General features: G+C 36.4%; 1 protein-coding gene across 1 annotated transcript in view; it reads left to right on the top strand.

Annotated features, from left to right (window-relative positions):
- The window catches only part of DOCK2 (dedicator of cytokinesis 2), a 46,870-nt gene extending 27,423 nt beyond the window's left edge, over window positions 1–19,447 (top strand). The window contains exons 9-10 of the mRNA XM_009700331.1: window positions 10,101–10,249; window positions 19,325–19,447. Of these exons, the coding sequence (XP_009698633.1) occupies window positions 10,101–10,249; window positions 19,325–19,447 (272 nt within the window). The remainder of the gene's footprint in view (window positions 1–10,100; window positions 10,250–19,324) is intronic.
- Window positions 19,448–19,738: the final 291 nt, after the last annotated feature.

The raw sequence follows: 19,738 nt of genomic DNA, 5'->3' as shown, positions 1-19,738 counted from the left end.
TTTTTTTTTTTTGTTGAGGCATCAATTTCTTGTTCCCACTCTGTAACTATAATACAGCTTAGTGGGGTTCAGGTGTTTGAGTGGCTGAATGTAGGAAGACTGATGCTCTCAACTGCTTGTGCACCTTTCACCATAACGTTTAGAAACATTCTAACAGGATGTGTGAGCACATGCACAGATGTTTATTCAGCTTTGTCTTCAGACAATATTATGTCCTTCTTGATCAGAGGACAAGAAATCTTCTTAAACTTAATTTTTGGCACTTTCCTCTTACATCACTTGATAATTCATTATTTTAAAATATCAGAGAGAAAGAAAAGGTTGTCTTCTCCTGTATAAGCACTCCTAATGGGATTTCAAAGTCTTATGTCTTAGGATGTTAGAAACTGTGTCCTGTCATAAATCTTTCCCTTTGTATAGTGAGATGTAGTGGAGTATTCTTTCCCTCTTGTGAAATTCTCTATTAGACCTACGGAAGAAAAGTTTTGTTAGAATTGCTTTGTTTCTATGTAAAACTACTTTTGATGCATCACTGTTTTGTTGGTGTGTTTGGGTGGTTTTTTGTGTGTGTGTTTGTTTGTTTTTTTTAAGCAACCTATTGCCAAAATTCCCTGATCATCTCTCTGTTTTTGAGAGATCACCAAATTAATTCATAGCTGTTTACATGCGATTTTTATTGTAGTTGGTGTTTTTAAGCTTATAGTATTTGGAGCTAGATTTTTCTTGTAAGCTGACCATGGAATATTCACTGACATTATGGTGAAATTTGTGAATCAGCCTTGGGAGAATTGTTTTTTATTGGTATGAAATGAGTATAAAATGCTTGAACATAACATATCATGTGTATGTATTCACACTGCTGCTTTTGACATTGTATTCTCTAGAGGTCCACTCCTGATCAGGAGTTTGTGCTGTAGTAGAACACTGTGAAATCTATTCCAAAGGATATAAACTCTAAGTAGGTCACACAGATGGTCACTGGCAGAGGTGGCAATAGAGTTTCAGTCTCTTGGCTCAAAATTCCAGGTCCTCTGCTCACTGTGGCTGTAGACATAACGACTGCGTGTTCAGCATATGCAAACCACTTGCTGATTTTGGAAGAACAGCAGCAAGAGACATATGTTAGCAGTAGGGGTTAATATGCCAGACACCAGAAGAAATGCTGAAACTATAGTAATTTTTTATTCCTTGCTGAAGAACTCTTTCTATTGTGCTATTGTTTAAACAAGATAGGTACTTGCATACACCCGTAATTAGACTGGTTTCCTAACATTCATGTGTATGTTACTAAGTTTTACCCGTGAAATATTCTGATTCTTTCATTTCACTCCTTGAAAAGTATTGGTAATTCACGTGTTGGTGATCTAGAAGAGCAAAGATTTAGGTCAGATCTGAGATTTATTCCTTAAGTAATGCACATGTAAATGTGTCCTAAATTTTTGAGGTGCACCTGAGGAATACTGTCACTAAGTTGGTCCTGTGCTATGAATATTGTGTGTGTGTTATTAATTATATACAGGTTAAACTATGGCATCTTTTCAATTACATTATGATCTTAAATCCTGTAATATTAAATTTAAGCAGAACCAGTAAAATAAAATAGATGAACTGTAACATAGCATGTGTAATACAGCATAAAGTGAATGCAAATAGGTTTGGTAATGTTATGCTTTAGTAGAGTAGAGCCTCAGCAATCTAAGATTGTCCTGCTAAACTCTTTAATGATCTTTTCTGTCTGAGAAAACTGGGAAGATAATGACTTGTACTTTAATGTTATTTTAAATCCTTTTTTCTAAAGGTTTGAATTTGTTACATGGGTTATGATCTGTCAGGAAATGCAAGTTTGTGTTGTATAATGCCTATGTTTCACAAGGAATATAATGTTTTAAATTTTAATTTTTTTTTAAAAGATCCAGTTGTAGGTCCATGTTGTGATTTCAGATATGTGCAAGTCACGGTCGATTAAGAAAAATTTTAGAGTTAAAATAGTGGCATATAATCAGCATCAAGTCTGTGTTCTGTCTTCTATGTAACCCAGTTAGAGATTTAGAAAAAGGTGTGTTGTTTTTACCTTCAGGACTGTTAAGAAAAAAATTAAAAAAAAAAAGGTAGAAGGAACACTACTTTCTGATTAAGTGTCTTTTGGTTTAAGTATTATTACCGGAATTGAGTTATAGTTACTGATCTTAACTATTCTTGTAATCTTAGGTTGTGTTCCTACTGATAAGAGTTCTTAAGCCAATGTTTTATTTTTCACATTCTGTGATCGTTTTCCTGGACTGTTTTCAACACAACTTCTATGTTCAAACATTTTAAAATGTTGAGGAGATTGTTAATGCATTTGACTCTCCCATTTTTAGCTACTGGGAAAAATTTGAAAGTACTCACTGTTCATAAATTCCTTTGACATAGTTCTCTATTGACACACAAGATCTCTTCTGTGGATTCATGCTTGAGTTTCGTACTTGGCTTTGAAAAGATTCTTTTAAGAAACACATTTCTGAGAGTAGGGTTGTGGGTTTTTTTCCCCTTCCTCCTTTTGTAATATGCAGTAGTGTTATTAGGGGTACATTACCTTTAAAGCATCTCTTCGAATCCTGTATTCATTTTTTGCCAGTTCTATTCCTGCAATACTTTGATACGGATAAGGATGGCATATGCATATCTGTAGGCATTTATCTGCATACATTTGTGATGAACACATGTAGATTAAAGCCATTATTTTCTTCTGTTTATAGAGGAGTAGGTGACGTGCTCAATATTGCTGCTGGTAACGTTTTGTTAGACTTGATCCATTATGGCAGTTGTTTTAGCAATTTTGGGGGGGGGTTGCCTTTTTTTTTTTTAATGTTGATACATGGAGGGAAATCTAAATCAAGTTAGGTGAACGAGGTTAACAATGAAATTCTAAATGTATGCGTAAAAACTGTATCTATACAACTACTTCAAGTAGAAAAGAGAGAACAAAGACATATTACAGAAGTTGAACTGAAGCTGTTGAGCAAAATTTTATGTGTCAATTAAATGAAATGTAGAAACATGCAAATTGGAATTCATCAATATTCCATAATCCAAACACAAGGCGAACTTTTAAATCTGCCAGAGAGGTTATGCTGACAAGCATTTGTGGCAGGCTGGCAGACTATAATCATTGCAAGCTGGAAAAGGTACTGAATGCTTAAAGCATTGTTTTGGCTACAGCAGTGATGGTGTTAGATGTTGCTCTGGTTGCTTTCGAATACATGACATTACTCAGCTCCTGTGAGAAATGGAGAGACTTGAAGATACGCCTTGAAGTTGGGAAGCGGATGCGTTCTGCAGTGTTATGTTTAGTCACAGTGGTGTTCTGTGACCGTTAATGCTCTACATGTTTTGTATCTAACCCTACTTGCTGATGCTTGCTTTGAATGGTTAGCAGCAACATGGTGTGCTGGCTTCACAGGATCAACCATTGTGTTTCTCCTTCCTGTGTTAGTACTAGATTCTGAGAGACAAAGAATTTGCAACTTACGGTGCTGTCAGAGTGTGTAGGTGGCCTATGGTACCTTCCCTTTCTGTGGCTCTTATCTAAACTGTGAAGTTTGAATTTAGATTTAGCAATGAATAAAATATATACAATTTTGAATTCATTACTTTTGGGGTCCCAGTGAAGAGTTAAATAGCAAATAATGAAGATGGAAGACTTTTCATAGAAAGATGCCTGCAGTTGTGAACAGATGTCCTTTGTGAAGAAGCATGGCACTTTAATTGAGCACTGACTGCTTTCAGAAGTCTCTCCTCGTTGAAAGAATGTTGTTCACTGATTTTATTTTTAAGGCTTTGCTCTAAATCTGTTTTCAAATGACACCTATGTCCTTATTAAATTGGCATGCCCATTTTTAAGTGGGCATGAAGCCATCCTAACAGATGGATATGACTACAGGCATGCCAGGGAATCAAGAGTAGTGTTCCCTAAGGGAGACAAAAGTGGTGTTAAATCTTTATTACCATTTTGGCTGCATATATGAGGCAGTCAGGAATGAAGCCCGTCTGTGATTTTTTGCTGAAGGAGACCCAAATGTCGTCTTTCATGACATTATTGCATTAATGACTTAGTTTGAATTTCACTTACCTGGTACAGAAGAAATCATTAGATATCTTCTGAAGGAGAATAAGGTGAATAGAGGGATTAAATAAACCAACCAGACCCAAACCCAAAAACACATAACTGCTCAGTCTTTTATGAGAATTAATCTACCTGTCCTTATTCAGGAAGGTGCTACCAGGGAACTTCTCTCAGAGAAGTGTGTTGGATTTTGGGGTTGATTACAATGTAGAACAATGTGTCTTTTGACAGACCTTGATGGAATAAATGCAAGATGTTCAAACTGTATGTTAATGTTTTATGTGTTCAAATACAGTTTGGAGCAGCACGTTTGGGGTTTTTTCTGGCTTCTAGAAAAAAAAGCCAGTCAGAACAGTTTTTTTTTTTTTCATGGGTTTGAACACTAAGAGAGAGTGTATCTGTCTTTGGCAATGTTATCACATCATTTGTCAAGCAATAAAGCAGCTAGACATCTGCCATGTCTCTCCTCCTTTCTTCTTGAGCTTTCTTGGGGCAGGGGGGAGATGTATGTGTGTGGCTTGCTTAATAATAGAATGATAGAATCATTTTGGTTGGAAAAGACCCTAAAGAATGAGTCCAACCATAGACTTAGCACTACCAAGTCCACCACTAAACCATGTCCCCAAGTGCCATGTCTACACGTCTTTCAAATACCTCCAGGGATGGTGACTCTACCACTTCCCTTGGCAGCCTCTTGCAGTGCTTGATAGCCCTTGAGGCCATTTCCTCTTGTCCTATCGCTTGTTACTTGGGAGAAGAGACTGACACTTGCCTTGCTACAACCTCCCTTCACATTTGTTTACTATACACAAAATAAATTCTCCTTTATTACCTTATCTAACAAGCTGAGTTTATCTAGCAGCCAGTCACAAAATACAGGCATATAGCCTTAATCTAAACCAAAATAATTAACACAAAAAATACAATTTGGTTATAAGAATATATTAAACAATTTTTCTATTAATTACAATTGCAGGGTTTCTTTAAAGGAAATAATACAACTAAGGTTAGTTACATGACCTTTGAATTTCCATGCAGCTTGACACTTCAACATTGTTCACGTCTGAAAATGCACTGTAAATAATTGATCAGCTGCATATGTTGAGTCCTTTTAATAGATTCTATATGAATCAAATATGGATCAAATTTTAATTTATAATGCAAAGTACAACTGGGAGTAATGAAGCTTGCAGAGTAATTAGCTCTTAAAACTGGAGGAAATCAATTGTACCTTCTGCCTCAGCTGTCCTCTCAGTGCAATAGGAAAATTTTGTCTATGCAAGAAGCCCTGCTTTCGTAATGTTTAAATAGTATGGAATGGCTTTATGCAGAAGGAGAATTATGTCAAAAACTTATTTCTTTCACCAAAATATGTGTGTGTGGTGTTTAAATGAGTTATAGACAACAGTGGACATTTTGCATTCTCATAGGAAGAGTTTTAAATGGCTTCTGAAACCCTGGTATGGAGGAGTTTTAAATTCAATGAAGTTTACTTCCACTTCTCTTTCAGGTGTCCAGTGCAACTTGTAACTTGTGATCTCCTCTGTGCTTCCCGATTATTGGTCAAATGGGTATCACTGGCATGTGAAGTCAGATGTAACTTGGTGATTAATATACACATAATACCTGCCTTGAAGTCCTAGGTTTTTTTCCTGTATGAGTATAAATTTAAAATGTACTTTAGCTAAAATACAGGATTCCCCTTGATCCATGACTTTGTTCAATCCAGTGTCTTACTTGTGAAATAAAGCTCATTAAGTATAGATTTTGATTATGATTTATTAACCAGTTGCTTCCTGTAACTTTAAAAGCTACCCAAAGAGGATTTTTATATTTGCTAGCTGTGAGGCATTTCAAGGGAGATCTTAATGGCTTAAAAATTGAGCTGGATATTGTTTTGGAGCAGTGGGTGCAGTAACTATGTTTATTGTGGCAGATGTGAAACTGGTATGTGCATATAATGTTCTGTCCTTGTTGTGAGTGGTGCAAAGTGGCTGAGATGTCACGCAATTTGACATGTCTTTCAACTTTGTTGTTATGAACAGACCTGTTAGCATAGCAGTACCTACTGATGTTTTTTTGAAGTGGAAATGTTTTAAAGGCACTGTTTTAAAGAATGGTAGTTATGAGAAGACGGTTACCAGCTAAATTTCTTACATGCTGTTGATTTGGAATCTATATTCCTGTGACATGTGATTGCAGATTAGTTAAAGGTTGAATGTGTTTGTCTAAATGTGTCCATCTTCATGTTGTATTAATTGTAGCTCTTACTGTGCCTGTTGCAGAATGTTAGAGTAACAGTTAGGCATCTTTGTAAGAAGTGGAGTTTGTACACAGCAGGTTTAGAGCAGAGAACTTGTGACGCAAAATGTTGCCATGTGTAGATGTAGATATAACTGCAGACAAATCTCTATAGTGATACTGTATGCAGATAAGCTTTATTGCCTGTCATGTGGGTTACTGTATTGGATCAACAATGCTGTAGGAAAGATGGGGAGTTTAGCTTGTGATGTATCATTTCCTCAGTACATCTTGCATGCAGTTAGAGAATCTGAAAAGGAAAACAGGGATGAGGCAGAGTGGGTATCAGAAAAGTGAAATTGAATTTTTGACAGCCCTCAGTGCTTGCTGCATGTGTATTTTCATACAGGTTAAATATATGTGAAGCAAACTTTTGCCTCTCCACAGATGCTGTGCAAGTGCTATGGACTGAATTGACAAAAAATAGGTTTCTCCCATCTGTCTTTAGAGTCATGATTCTGATGTCGTCTCTTCTGGTATTGGAAACCTTGTCACTTGAGTCTATGGATGAAAAAAATGACAAGCCCTAAAGATGTCATGATTTACATATATAGGTATATACGTAGAGATTTATCTTTGTTCCTAACTCTCTGACAGCCTCCGTTCATTTCCCAGAAATCTGGCAGTCTCCTGTAAATTTTTTTCCATGTGCTGGCAGTTGTTATCCAGTGGTTGGCTACTATCTTCTGTTCCTGATGATTAGCAACTGGTCATTTGCAGTGCCCCAAGCTACTGCTACGCTACCATTAATTAGCAATCTTTGCAATAAAGGATTGTAGAATAGTTCAAGTTTAAAATGAACCTGGGAATGTGTCTAGTCCAACCTTCCACTCAAAATGGGATCAGCTCTGAGGTCAGACCAGGTTCCTCTGGGCTTGCTCCGGGTGGGTCTCAAAACCCTCTAATGATAGAGACTGGGTAACCTGTTCATTCCACTGCCAGACTGTCTTCACGAGGAAGAAGTTTTTGCTTATACCCAGAACTGCTTGTTTCAGTTGTGAGTCTCTTTTATTTATTTATTTATTTTTTTTGTCTGATCCACTTTAAAGTCTGTTAAATGCATGCCATCTTTCAGTAACAGACTGGAAATCCACTGCAGTCCCATTTTAATTTCTCTGTTAAAACTTTGTAAGCAAGTTCTTTGCATGTATCTCGCTGGGGTGACACGCAGCTTCTATCTCAGCAGCATATGGACTGTATGGAGAAGTTAAAAGTCTGGCAAATAACTCTTTCAGCTCAACTGTGCAGTGGGAATGAAACAGTCATTGCTATTTTAGAGAAATGGGTGTTTATACTAATAGGTTTAACAGGTGTTTACACTAATACACTTATGGTCTTTTTCATAGCCATCATGAAATGGAACTTGGTTAGCAATAAATGTTATGTCCAAAGGAAAAGGTATCTTAAATATTTTTGGAGTGGTCAGAACAATGAATGAATCCTGAACTGATCGTACTGTGAACTGTTTCTCCCCCTCCCTGAATAACCCTAGACTGTGGAAGGGGAGTTTGCACTGATTGCAATGAAAGCAGAATTAAAGTTTGTTTTCTAGCTTTTGAAAAAGTAGGTAGGTAATAATCTAATTTATAATTTCTACTTATTTGTTGACTGAATATGTTAGCCCTTTATTAAAAAAGAAAGTACTAGTCACATTTCAGCAAGTTTTAAAGGTATTGCATGTAACTTTTAACGTTGCTAATGATGTTTATTTGGTTCAGTTTTTGGTCAAGAAGTTAATGGCATTGCATTTGATGTATTTACAATTAGTTATTAGAAGTGGGTTCATATGAGCAAGTCAAGAAAGAAGTTGCTGATTATCAAATTACATCTCAGTTTCAGAAAACTGTATAATGTTTGATGTCTGCAGCTGGTGACTACAAATCTATCAGTGTGGATGACTTTTGGAGGGGAGTTTTTCTCTGTCTCCATGAACACAAATCCATACTGAAATGCCTCAGGAGTGTTAGTATGCTGTGCTAAGTGCTTTGTAAGTGCAGCTATTTGGTTTCTGAATCAGAGCGGTAGCCTGACCTGCATTAAGTGCAGGAAGCTCGTCTGTGCGGAATTGGTCATGTAAATGAACTGTAAGCTGTGTGAAATTCTTTTTTTATCCTGCTCTTTGAACAGGTCTTATGTTGATATGTGTTCTTTAACTGCTGTTTTACTAGTGAGTTTGTAATTTAGTCATTGAGTAAGATTTTTCTTGTAGCTTGGAACAAGGGTTATAGAAAATTAGATCAATAGCTTTTTGTTCACATTGTGGCCTTACCAAGAGTAGAGATACTTTGTGAGGCAAGAAATTATGCTGCCTCTTATACATGAATAAAAATTCCTGGCTTTATATGGCTTAGAGCTGTTACTTGAAATAAGAATAATCTGCATGGATAGCTTCTGTTGTTTCATCTACAAAATTCAGGAGTTTATAATCTACTTCCCACTCTTTTCCTCTCTTTCTTTTTTACTCTCCTGTCTTGCTATACTAGCACCCTTATTTTGGGGGGATTCTGAGCCCCTGGCTTGTTTTAAACCACATTGGATAGAGTTTCACACATCTCACACTCCGCGAGTGTGCTGTATGTCCAGGTAAAGGTGTTCTAAATCATTCTTAAAAGAAAAAATAAAAAGCCACATTTTCACTTTTGTTTTCAGTAATTAAGTTTTCTAGTTTTGTTCTATTAATTTTTCAGAAACTGTAATATGTGGTATTGATAGAAAGTAGTATCCAATTGGTGATATAAATATTTTTCCAGAGAGCTAAGACAAACAATTTTAAGCAGTAAGAAATCGGTTGAGTGGAAAAGAGTAAGAACTTCAGCTCATTGCCTGTGACTAGAACGTTTCTCTAGTTCTATACAAATTTTATTCTGAGGTGGAACATTTGAAGCTACATTTAGCTCTGTTTCCCAGGTTATTTTCGTAGCACTGTTGTAGAAGCTGCTACTTAAATCACTCAGTGGCATGTATCAATTAAATTAGAAGAAAAATCTCTATCTTTTGTTCCTAGATAGACAGTGCCTTTGAAGTTATTTATAATTTGTGCATCTTGTCCTCCCAACATTTCCTATAACCACTTCTGTCTTAAAAAGTCAATGTACATGTGAGATTGAAATGTAAATTACTATTTGTGTCAGCTTCCTTGAATTTAAATAAGGATGAATGTATGTGTGGCGCTCACCCTCATAGGTGTGATAGGTCTTTCATTAGAGTCTTTTCCTTGTCTGCATTCTTTTATGTGTTCTTAGCAGGTATATTTCAAAATTATGCACATAAACCAATTCTGTTGCTGTTTGTGTCTTAAAAAGAATAATTAATAAATATAGTATTTTTCTTACATTAAAATCCTGTCACTATTTAAACATAGCTTATTTCTAGGTGCTTTGTATATGAAATGAATAATTTGTCCCTAAGTGTTTTGGACAAGCTAAACATCTTTCAAAATTTAACTGAAAGAAATTATCAGGAAGTTATGTTTTTCATATATGGGAAATACTATTGACTTACAAAAATAGCACACAAGTTTTAGAGTATCTAAATCTAAAATAATCATCCTGAGGGATGATTGGAAAACCAGCAATTCCACATTGGAAGGGACTGTAACTGTTAAAGCATATTGTGTTTCACTGTTTGGAGGAGGGTTTATTTGCAAGTAGTATTTGATTGATATTTGTTCTTAAGATAATTTGCTTGCTTTCAGAATGCAGGGACATTCTGCTTCCTGTGATTACAAAAGAGCTGAAGGAATTACTGGAACAGAAGGATGATCAGCAGCTCCAGGTCCAGGAGAAGAAGTACTGTGTTGAATTACTCAATAGCATCCTGGAGGTTCTGAGCTGTCAAGACCCTGTAAGTATTGATGATGATGTAGATGGCCCAAGTCTGTAGTAAGTCTGAGCTGATTAGGTTGTAAATTATTGATGCTGATGAAGCTCATTTAAATTTTTAATACAAGTCAGTGGCAAATTGAACTTTTCTCCTATTTTTCATAAACTTAAGTTAAAGGGCGGTTGGAATATTAAAGGTGAAGTACTGATATCTGTGCTATCTTTTTTTATTTCGCAATTTTATATTCTTAAATAGTCAGCTGCTGTAAATCACCATAGTATTATTAAAAGCAGTGAGGCTGCTGTGTTTTTTCCTGGCAGAGGTTTAGGCACTTCTAGTTTTGATTGGTAAAGTTCAATGGAATACATACTGATATGAATTAGAATATTATGACACCAAGTTGAGTGGTTTGGTTGACATGCTTGAGGGATGGAATGCTATTCAGAGGGACCTGGACAAGCTGATGAAGTGTGCCCATGTGAACTTCATGAAGTTCAGCAAAGCCAAGTGCAAGTTCCTGCACCTGGGTCTGGGAAACCCCCAGTATCAATAAAGGCTGAGGGATGAAGGGATGGAGAGCAGCCCTGAGGAGAAGGACTTGGGGGTACTGGTAGATGAAAAGCTGGACATGAGCTGGCAATGTGCACTGGCAGCCCAGAAAACCAACCAGATCCTGGGCCGCATCGAAAGCAACGTGACCAGCAGGTCGAGGGAGGGGATTCTGCCCCTCTACCCCACACTGGTGAGACCCTCCCTGCAGTACTGCCCTCAACTCTGCAGTCTCCAGCACAAGAAGGACATGGACCTGTTGGAGTGAGTCCAGAGGAGGCCACGAAGATGATCCGAGGGCTGGAGCACCTCTCCTGTGAGGACAGGCTGAGAGAGTTGGGGCTGTTCAGCCTGGAGAAAAGAAGGCTCCAGGGAGACCTTAAAGCAGCCTTCCAGTACCTAAAGGGGCCTACAAGAAAGCTGAGGAGGGACTTTTTACAAAGGCAGGTAGTGACAGGACAAGGGGTAGCCTTTTTAAACCGAAAAGGGTAGATTTAGGCTAGATAGAAGGAAGACATTTTTTATGATGGGGGCGATGAAACACTGGCACAGGTTGCCCAGAGAGGTGGTAGATGCCCGATCCCTGGAAATATTCAAGGTCAGGTTAGACGGGGCTGTGAGCACCCTTATCTAGTTGAAGATGTCCCTGCTCATGGCAGGGGGATTGAACTAGATGACCTTTAAAGATCCCTTTCAACCCAGACTATATGATGTTTCTATTATTATTCTAAGCATTCAGAATAATTTTCAAATATAATCTTGTTTCTTTTTATAAAAACTTTTCTAGTTTCTGAAAGAAATGCTTTTCAATGTACAAATGTTGTAGCTTATGGTTTCTGCTTTCAGCAATGTCTATGTAAAACAGATTACTCTTTACTATACTTTACTTTGCGATTTCTTTCTCAGGCTTGTGAAGTTTTGGAGCACTGTAGAAATTTTTATCTGGGTGGTTGCTTTTCTCATTTGAGAGAATATTGAATTGACTTTTTAGTCCCTTGCTTTTTACTGAGCAGTAGGTTATTCGATGAAATTTCATGATAATTTGAGGCATTTATTCTGAGAAAATATCATAATTAATTACATTAGGAAAGTTGTAATTTCTCCTGTGAATATTGCTGATTTCTCCTGAGCTATGTTTTTCCGATACATGTGTTCAAACTTTGTAGGCTTTGGATGAAGGGAAGTTGTCATTTTAGTGGTTTTTCACTATGGATCCTTGGATCATTTTCTACTAATGAAATCATTACAGCATGTTGCTTGGTTTCATAAAAATCTTTGAGTTTGGAACTGAAGAGGCTTCTCTGTTTGCACAGGGCAATATTTTCCTGTGTATTATGAGCTATTTTCCTCATTGTTTTAGACATAAGCGCTTCAGGAGGGATTACTACAAGGTGATGCTTGAGAGGTATTGGAACATTTGAGTTTCAAATGAAATTCATAAGATAAATGGTGAAAGCATGATAGGGCAAAGAGTCGAGTTAAAATTTATAGGTCTGTAATGTAAAGTAAACCGGTTTGATTACTGTATACTTTAAAAGATGAAACGCAGTCGTAAAGTAAGATGGATTGATGCTTTCTGCATGTGTACCACATAAATTAAGCTTATTTGAAACTAAACAGTTGCTGTCCATCTTAACAGTAGCTGGCATGTCAAAGATTTGTTAGTGCCTACTGAAAATATGGGTTTGTAGCTCATGCTTGTATGAGTGAGAGCATTGCTATATGCAGAACAGCACGAAGTCAGATTCTTGTTGCTTGCTATGCACATATGTAACCTCATGCAGTCTGAAAACTATTTTGTAGATTCCAACTTGTCCATTTTCCAAGAGTAGGAAATGAGATATACAGAACGATATAGAAAGGCTATGAGCTGTTTTCCAGAGAAGAAACCTTTGAAAATGCAAGGTTTTTTAAAAGGCATCCCATTTTATTTATTTCTCAAATTACTGTTTCTAAAGAAAGCACCCTTTCAACCTGTGTCTTATTCATATGTTAAGTGTGACTGTTGCCACAAAACCAGTTACTAAGTAGAATTCTTGCTAATAAATTTTTTTTTCATTTTTGGAAATGCTTGTAAGTTTCTCTTGTTGGGAACAAAATATTTTAAAGTGTAGATAGATTTGTTTGTTTGTTTAATTCATCATTATTAGTAAAAACATAAAACTTGGGGGATGGAAGATGACCTATATCTGAGCTGATAACCCCTATGGAAATGTCTACAGAAAGGAGGTGTAAATAAAGTGCAAAGGTGATTGAAGAAAAGCAAGTATTTGTTTCAATAAATTCCATGTTTGAGAGGTTTGTAACTACTGGTTCTGGACAGTTCTGCGAATGCATTAATGTACATATGCATTAAAGACTTGAAAAAATAATTAGACAAATACTTTAGATTTCATTTGGGAACCCTTTAGTTGAAAACTACTTGGTTAACATGGTGCTGCTGAGAGCTTATGAAAAGCTCTTAATATTTTTTCCTTCAGATGTTCTCCCTTGATATTAGGCAAATGCTTAGCTGTATTTAAAATCAAATGCATTTTTATCACGGAGGAGAACATTATCTTTAGTAATAGGATTTTTTTGGTTGGATTTCTTTTCCACCGATCAGTGTGATGTCTATGTTTAAACGCAGCTGGAGACCAGACAGTTAATGGGTGATTGTACTCTTCACAGATTTGGACTTCAGTCTTTTAACAATCCAATTAAATTTATGTGATTTGTATAGAATAAAGTTGTTTAAAAGCAGGTAATGCATTCTGTGCCTTTACTCCTGTTGAATGAGGTAGCCAGGCAAACCTTTTTGCATTATGACAAACAACGGCTTTTTAGGTAACATGTAACCCATTACATCATGAAAATTGGTGAGAATTTAAAAAACATGAATTTAAAAAAATCCAAACACATTCACATTTGATTAAAACGAATGGTATTTCTTCGATAGCTTCTTTTAAGGAAGGTAACCTGTAAACTGGAGATTCCCTGAGATGTTTGAGTGGCAGTTATCTACAGATAACTTTTGCAATGAATACTGATGAATTTCTAATATAAGAAGAAAAGTCCCTTGAAGTAGGTTTAAATCCAGTAGTGGTATCAGCATGTGACGACCCCTCCTGAGGCATCAGATTCATGAGTATAGGAAACATTGTAGAATAGTTGGGACATCAACAAAAGAACTAGATGTTTCTGTTGAGAAAAATACATACCCTGACATGCCTTCTGGCAATACAATTGCTGATCAGAGACAATATGGATGCTAGAATATATTCAGGCCTATGTCATTGAATATGACTGTTTTTTTAACTACAACAGCAAATGCTTGACTATCACTAGTAATTTCTTTTTTTCCTTGACAGATTATCCATGGGTTATAAAGGTTTTTTTTTTTTTTTTTTTTTAGCTATGCTAGACACTGGTCCTGCTTTAGTACTAAAAAAACCTGCTTTTGAGACTACTTGTCTGAAGGAGGGAAGAAGACCAAAGGAAGGGAACACCTTCAATACAGCAGTATATAAGGCATCAGACAGTACTTCATCTTTAAGAGACAGTGGAGATTTCTCTTGCGTGCAACATGCATGCTTACTTTCCAGCTAAACTGAAAAATCTGGTTTCAATGATGTACAGTTTTGACTTGCAATGAAAAATACTTCATATCCCATACTCGTACTGGCAAATGGAAAAGATTCACTATACGGCCAGATTATTATGATAGTAGTATTTAGGTGATCTCCTTCAGAATGCCTTTTTTCAGTGTTATCTATTGTTTTAGTAATTAACCAAATTATTTCTTGTGGGATTGCGCTTGAAACTTAAGGTCCATTTTCTATTGAACAATTAATTTCCTGTATCTCTTAGCATCTTTCTAAGAAGACGGATGATTTGACCTGCTGGAGGAGAAAACTTCAGGCATTAGTGACAGACTCAGTTTACAATATTAATTGTAAGCTTAACTCTATCTTGAAAAGACCAATATCTTGTCCATGTTTCTTTTGGTTTTCTGTCTCAATGGAGAAATCTGGCTTTGGATTAGTATTTAAAACTTTTTGTAAACTTAGCTTTGATATTTTTGCATTGGATTTATTCTGTGGAAATTGCCAGAAGTAGAATATACACAAAAGACAGAAAGAAGCAGCTGTAGTTGGTCTGTGTTTTGTGTGGTCAAAATTTATATGGTGAGATCATCTTTGAAGTTGTTACAGAATTTTTGAAGAATGTATTTTCTTTGTCAAAGAAAAAGATATTGAGATATTGCCAGCTCTGCCCTACTGTTTTGCCCTGCATTGTTTGGCAAGTGGGAAGTGATGTGAATCATCAGTTCCTTGTGTTCAAACACTGTTCTCTTCAGCTGCTGTCCAGCTGCTGGGTTCTGCAGGTAGCAAGTACATTATTAAGAACACTGGTTTATGTTAAGGACTTTATTTTTATGAATAGGCAGTCATTGCTAGGCATCTAGGTGAGATGCTTATGTTTGATTTTAAATGTCCTCTGCAGCAAACAACATTTAGACATAGATGACATTGTTTTGACTGAATCATGTCAAACATTAGTTTCATAGCGTGAAACTGTGTACTTTCAGCACCTGTGAAATACAATTAAAGCTCAGAACTGAAAGTAAGTCATTGATGAAGGCTGTGGTGAAATCTGTGACTTTTTCTTTCTGTTTTAATTAAATGCACTTCCCTTTTCCCCCTTTACAACAACTTCGTGTGCAATCTGACAGCCCTTCATAAGGTGACTTTGTCTCTAATCTAACATGTATCCCATAGTTTAATATTTACTGTATCAGAACAAATTTTTGTTTATAGTGCTTACATGATTAAATATAACGGTGAACTCTTTCTCTTGGAATCCAAAATAAAATCTTGGTTGAGACTACGAGTGCAAGTGAGCTGTATAATCTTTGCCTGTTCTGTGCACAAAGTCGCTAATTGGCAGCAGCTGCATTTTAAGTTGATTATATTAGCAAACAAGTCTGGAAGTGTTGTAGAATTGTGCAGAAATTTGTAAAGCATTTGCCTAACTTACGGCAGATCTCAAGACTTTAGCAAAAGAGAGTTTCAAAGGAATTTAGTTAGCGAGTCTGCGTGGTTTGTTAGGGCCAGTTACCTTAAGTTCTTCTGCAGACAATTTTCAATCAGAACGATGCATGATTATGAACTATGTGATCTAAAAAAAAAAAAACTTTATCCTTTTATGTGTGCTCTTATTTTGTGTGTTTGTCAGAGGGGAAACACAAAGTTATAGAACTGGATGCATAAGAGAGCGAGCGTACTGGATCTGGTTGTATAGAGTTCTTTTCCTTTGTGGCAGCCCATATGGTGCTGTGTTTTAGATTTGTGACCAAAACAGTGTTGATAACATACCAATGAAAATTTTAGTAATTGCTGAACAGTGCTTGCACAGTGTCAAGACCTTCTCTGTTTCTCACTCTGCCCCATGCCAAGGCGTAGGCTAGAGTTGGGCAAGAGCTTGCCAGAGGTCACAGCTGGGACAGCTGAAACGAATTGACTGAAGAGATATCTCCAAGTGGGTATCTGAAGTACAGGTTGTGTAATACCATGATTCTGAAGGAGCCATTCAGTTAGTCCATGTTTGTCACTGTCCAAATAAATGAGCACTCTATCATATTCTGAAGTGCATGATTGACTCTGAGACAATGGAATTACTCTTTATTTTTGTCCCAACCCTGTAGAAGTTTAAATAGAATATGAAAGCTAAATCAAACACTCACTGCCATTACCCTGCACGGCTATTTTTAGAGAGACTGAAATTTTGTTTGGTTTGGATTTTCTGTTAACTAATGTATGTATATGAATGTGTGCCATCCATCCCATCAATGAATCTGAAGACATTTGAGTTCTGTGAGAGAACTTCCTACTGCTAACCTGCATACCGTGTATGACCTCTGATTGTTTCATGCCTTGGTCTCCTAGCAAATCCTTTTCAACAGTGAAGACAAGCATACATTTTTCATGACCATATTCCATAAAATGGAATAATACAGTTTGTGTTTTCCAAGGAAGCATTTGTATATGGTACAAGTTATTAGTTTAGCTTCTGAAAAGTCTAATGTTTAATCAAATGGTGGGTTTTCCAGGTTTCACTAAAAAACATGTCATCCTTGTGAAGTGAAATACAATCTAAGAAAATGCATGTTACAGTGGGTTGATAGACTGTCTTCTGAAGCTAGAAGCTGTTAAAGTAAAACTGAAGTCTTTCATAGAGGCAATGTGTGAAAAAACTGTTTTTGTTAGGTTAGCAATGTCAGTATTGAATGCTTAATTGTTTCTTAGATTATTAAAAAGAAAGGTAGTAGTCTCAGTTTCATAAAGAAACCATTTTAATTCATTTGCTAACTTTTCTCTGAGAATTCAAAGGCTTAGCAGAAAATAACCTCTGCATGCTTGAGCAGATGCTGTATTTTTTCCAGGAAAGGTGTGTTATGTGCTACTTGTGAATTCAGAATAGAGCTAATCTTTAATAATGGAGTCATGGCTGAATGTTAAAATCATAATGTAATGTTCTGAACTGTTACTAATAATGGTATAGCACATACTGCAATGTGGAAGGAAGTGAGGTTAAAGAGCCCTCATCTTTGAATTTAAAAAAAAAAAAAAAAAGGTAAACTAGTGACCAAGTGACTTCCTTGTGCCCAAGGAAAGTGTGCGAAGTGCTACTACATAGTTTGCGTTTCTTGACTGTTGATTTTTTTAATTATAGTGGTAATCAATATTATAGGAACAGCTATGATTAATGAATATATCTTGAGTTGTAACAGAGGCCAAACCATAGAATCATAGGCTATTTCTTGCATTATTGCAGATAACAATTTCAGCTGAGACACCATTTTTTATCTCTACATTTGGTGTGGTAGCTGCATGGAGGGTTCTAACCAGAAAGCTGTTTAAGTGTTGCAGTTCTTGCAGTGAGACATAGTATCTTTCCTGGGTGAAAAGAAAATAACTGGCTGCGTGCTGTGAATTTTAGTGTTTTTACAGACTGTTGTCAGAAGGTAGTCACTGTTACAGCAGGCAGCTTCCCATACCTTCAAATGAATATTAAGAAGTATCAGCAAAAACATCTCTATACCATGTTCGCTTTGTTTAATGTGACTTCCCCTTCAGTGTTTTTTGCCTTGGCTGTGTAGGATGTTTTGGTGATGTCTGCATTAGCAAGGAATGTGTCACAACATGAGTGTACACTAGATTGATGTGGTTTGTTGTTGAGCTTGTAATCAATCTGTTGTACATGGCTTGGGGAGTTTACAGTGAGTAAGATATGGTCTGATACTGTGGTTCAAACATCTCCATTATGCATATGGCCCAGCTTTCTGAAGGCAGACAGTTTAGAAACATGCTGCGGTACCTTATATTGGTGTGGCCCAAACATTGTTCAAGAACCTAATGTCTTCATTTCTAGCACTTTCAAGGAGCTTCTAGCTTATATCTATCTGGAATGAATCTATTCTGTGTGCAACAAAACCACTCAGAAGCAGTACGTGGTAAATGGAAGTGATCAAGGGATTTGCCTCAAAATTGTTCTGAACCAAATTGATGATATAGGTGTAGCCATATACCTTTAAGGGGCTTGATTTATGCTTAAGATAAAAGTACACATAATTGCTGTGTTTAATTTTTGTAGTTAGGGGGAGGAAGCTTTACAAACAATGCAGTTTCTCAATTTGATGTTTGTATTTTCCAGTTGATGAGAATGAGACAGTTTCTCCTGGGGTGGTATTGGAGCTTGGCCAACTAAAATATTGTTAAGAAATCACCATGGCTTCTGTGATTGTGGTGTTCTTTCCATAGTACATGTGATGTTAAAGAGGTGCCTTGTTTGGTGTAAGAATTTTTTTTTTTCTGTTAGAAATTTGTTTCGACTTTTTCTTTCTTTGATTGTGGCATGCTAGTTTCCAAAGTTTTCTAGTTATCAGAGTAAGGTTAGTGAAATTGGTGAATATAAGGTTATACCCCTCTGCTCAGTGTTTTAAAATAAATAATCAAGTGTCCTTTTGCAAGCAACATGACCAGTACTTTGGCAATGGGACCAAAGAGCAGACCAACTTCAGTTTGTGCTGTCACAGAGCTGCGAAGTGAAATGAAGATAACTTTCTCCTTTAATAGTGATACGCTTTGCATCTGCAAGCTATCGATATTACTGAGCTCCAGACTACCCTGAGGGCCATTGACAGATGTGGAGAACTATGATACAATTTGCCTCAATTCTCTGTTCCTGCGTTGTTGTTATTAAGTTATAGGCTACTCAGTTACTGGGAAAACATGAGTCCTGTGAGTCAGGGATGGGAAGTGACTGCTTGAAACAAAAAACAATTATGTGATAGATAGGCCTAAAATTGGACTGTGCCGCTTGAAATAAGTATTCCACTGACATTGCTGGAACTAAGGAGCAATGTGAGCAAGAAGACAGTGTTGTTCTTCCAATAGGGTGGTTATATTATACAACTTGAACTGTCAATGTGTAAAATAATTGGCTGCTGCTTTCTTTTACAAGAGAGATGGATTTAATACCAAAACTGCTTGTTTTCAATTACAGGCATCAACTTATCACCATATTCAAGAAATAATGGTACAGTTATTACGCACAGTGAACAGAACTGTTATTACAATGGGACGAGATGATCGCTTAATAGTGAGTAATACTTTAATGTCTTTTTAATGATAGGAAAGTAATTTTATACTTATCGTGAAAAAAATGCAAATATAGTATTTGTGGTGTCCTTGTTTGTGGACTTTTTTAGATTCAAAATAAAAGGTCTAAAGCTTTATTCTTGTTTTCGTTCAGCTATGTCACTGTAGTGTCTTTTGAAATGTAGTTGAATACTGAGAGATTTGTGCATTCTTTAAAAAAACAAACACTAAACCTGAAGTTAATAGCTATTAGCAAAAAGAAGAGTGTTTTACAAACCTGCATAAAGGGCACACTTTAATACATTGAAAAAGCTATTCA

The sequence above is a fragment of the Cariama cristata genome, unplaced genomic scaffold (assembly GCF_000690535.1).
Source record: "Cariama cristata isolate BGI_N322 unplaced genomic scaffold, ASM69053v1 scaffold9185, whole genome shotgun sequence".
In the NCBI taxonomy this organism is placed as follows: domain Eukaryota; kingdom Metazoa; phylum Chordata; class Aves; order Cariamiformes; family Cariamidae; genus Cariama; species Cariama cristata.
The sequence above is the reverse complement of the archived record's forward strand: the minus strand, read 5'-3'. Positions and strand labels throughout refer to the sequence as shown.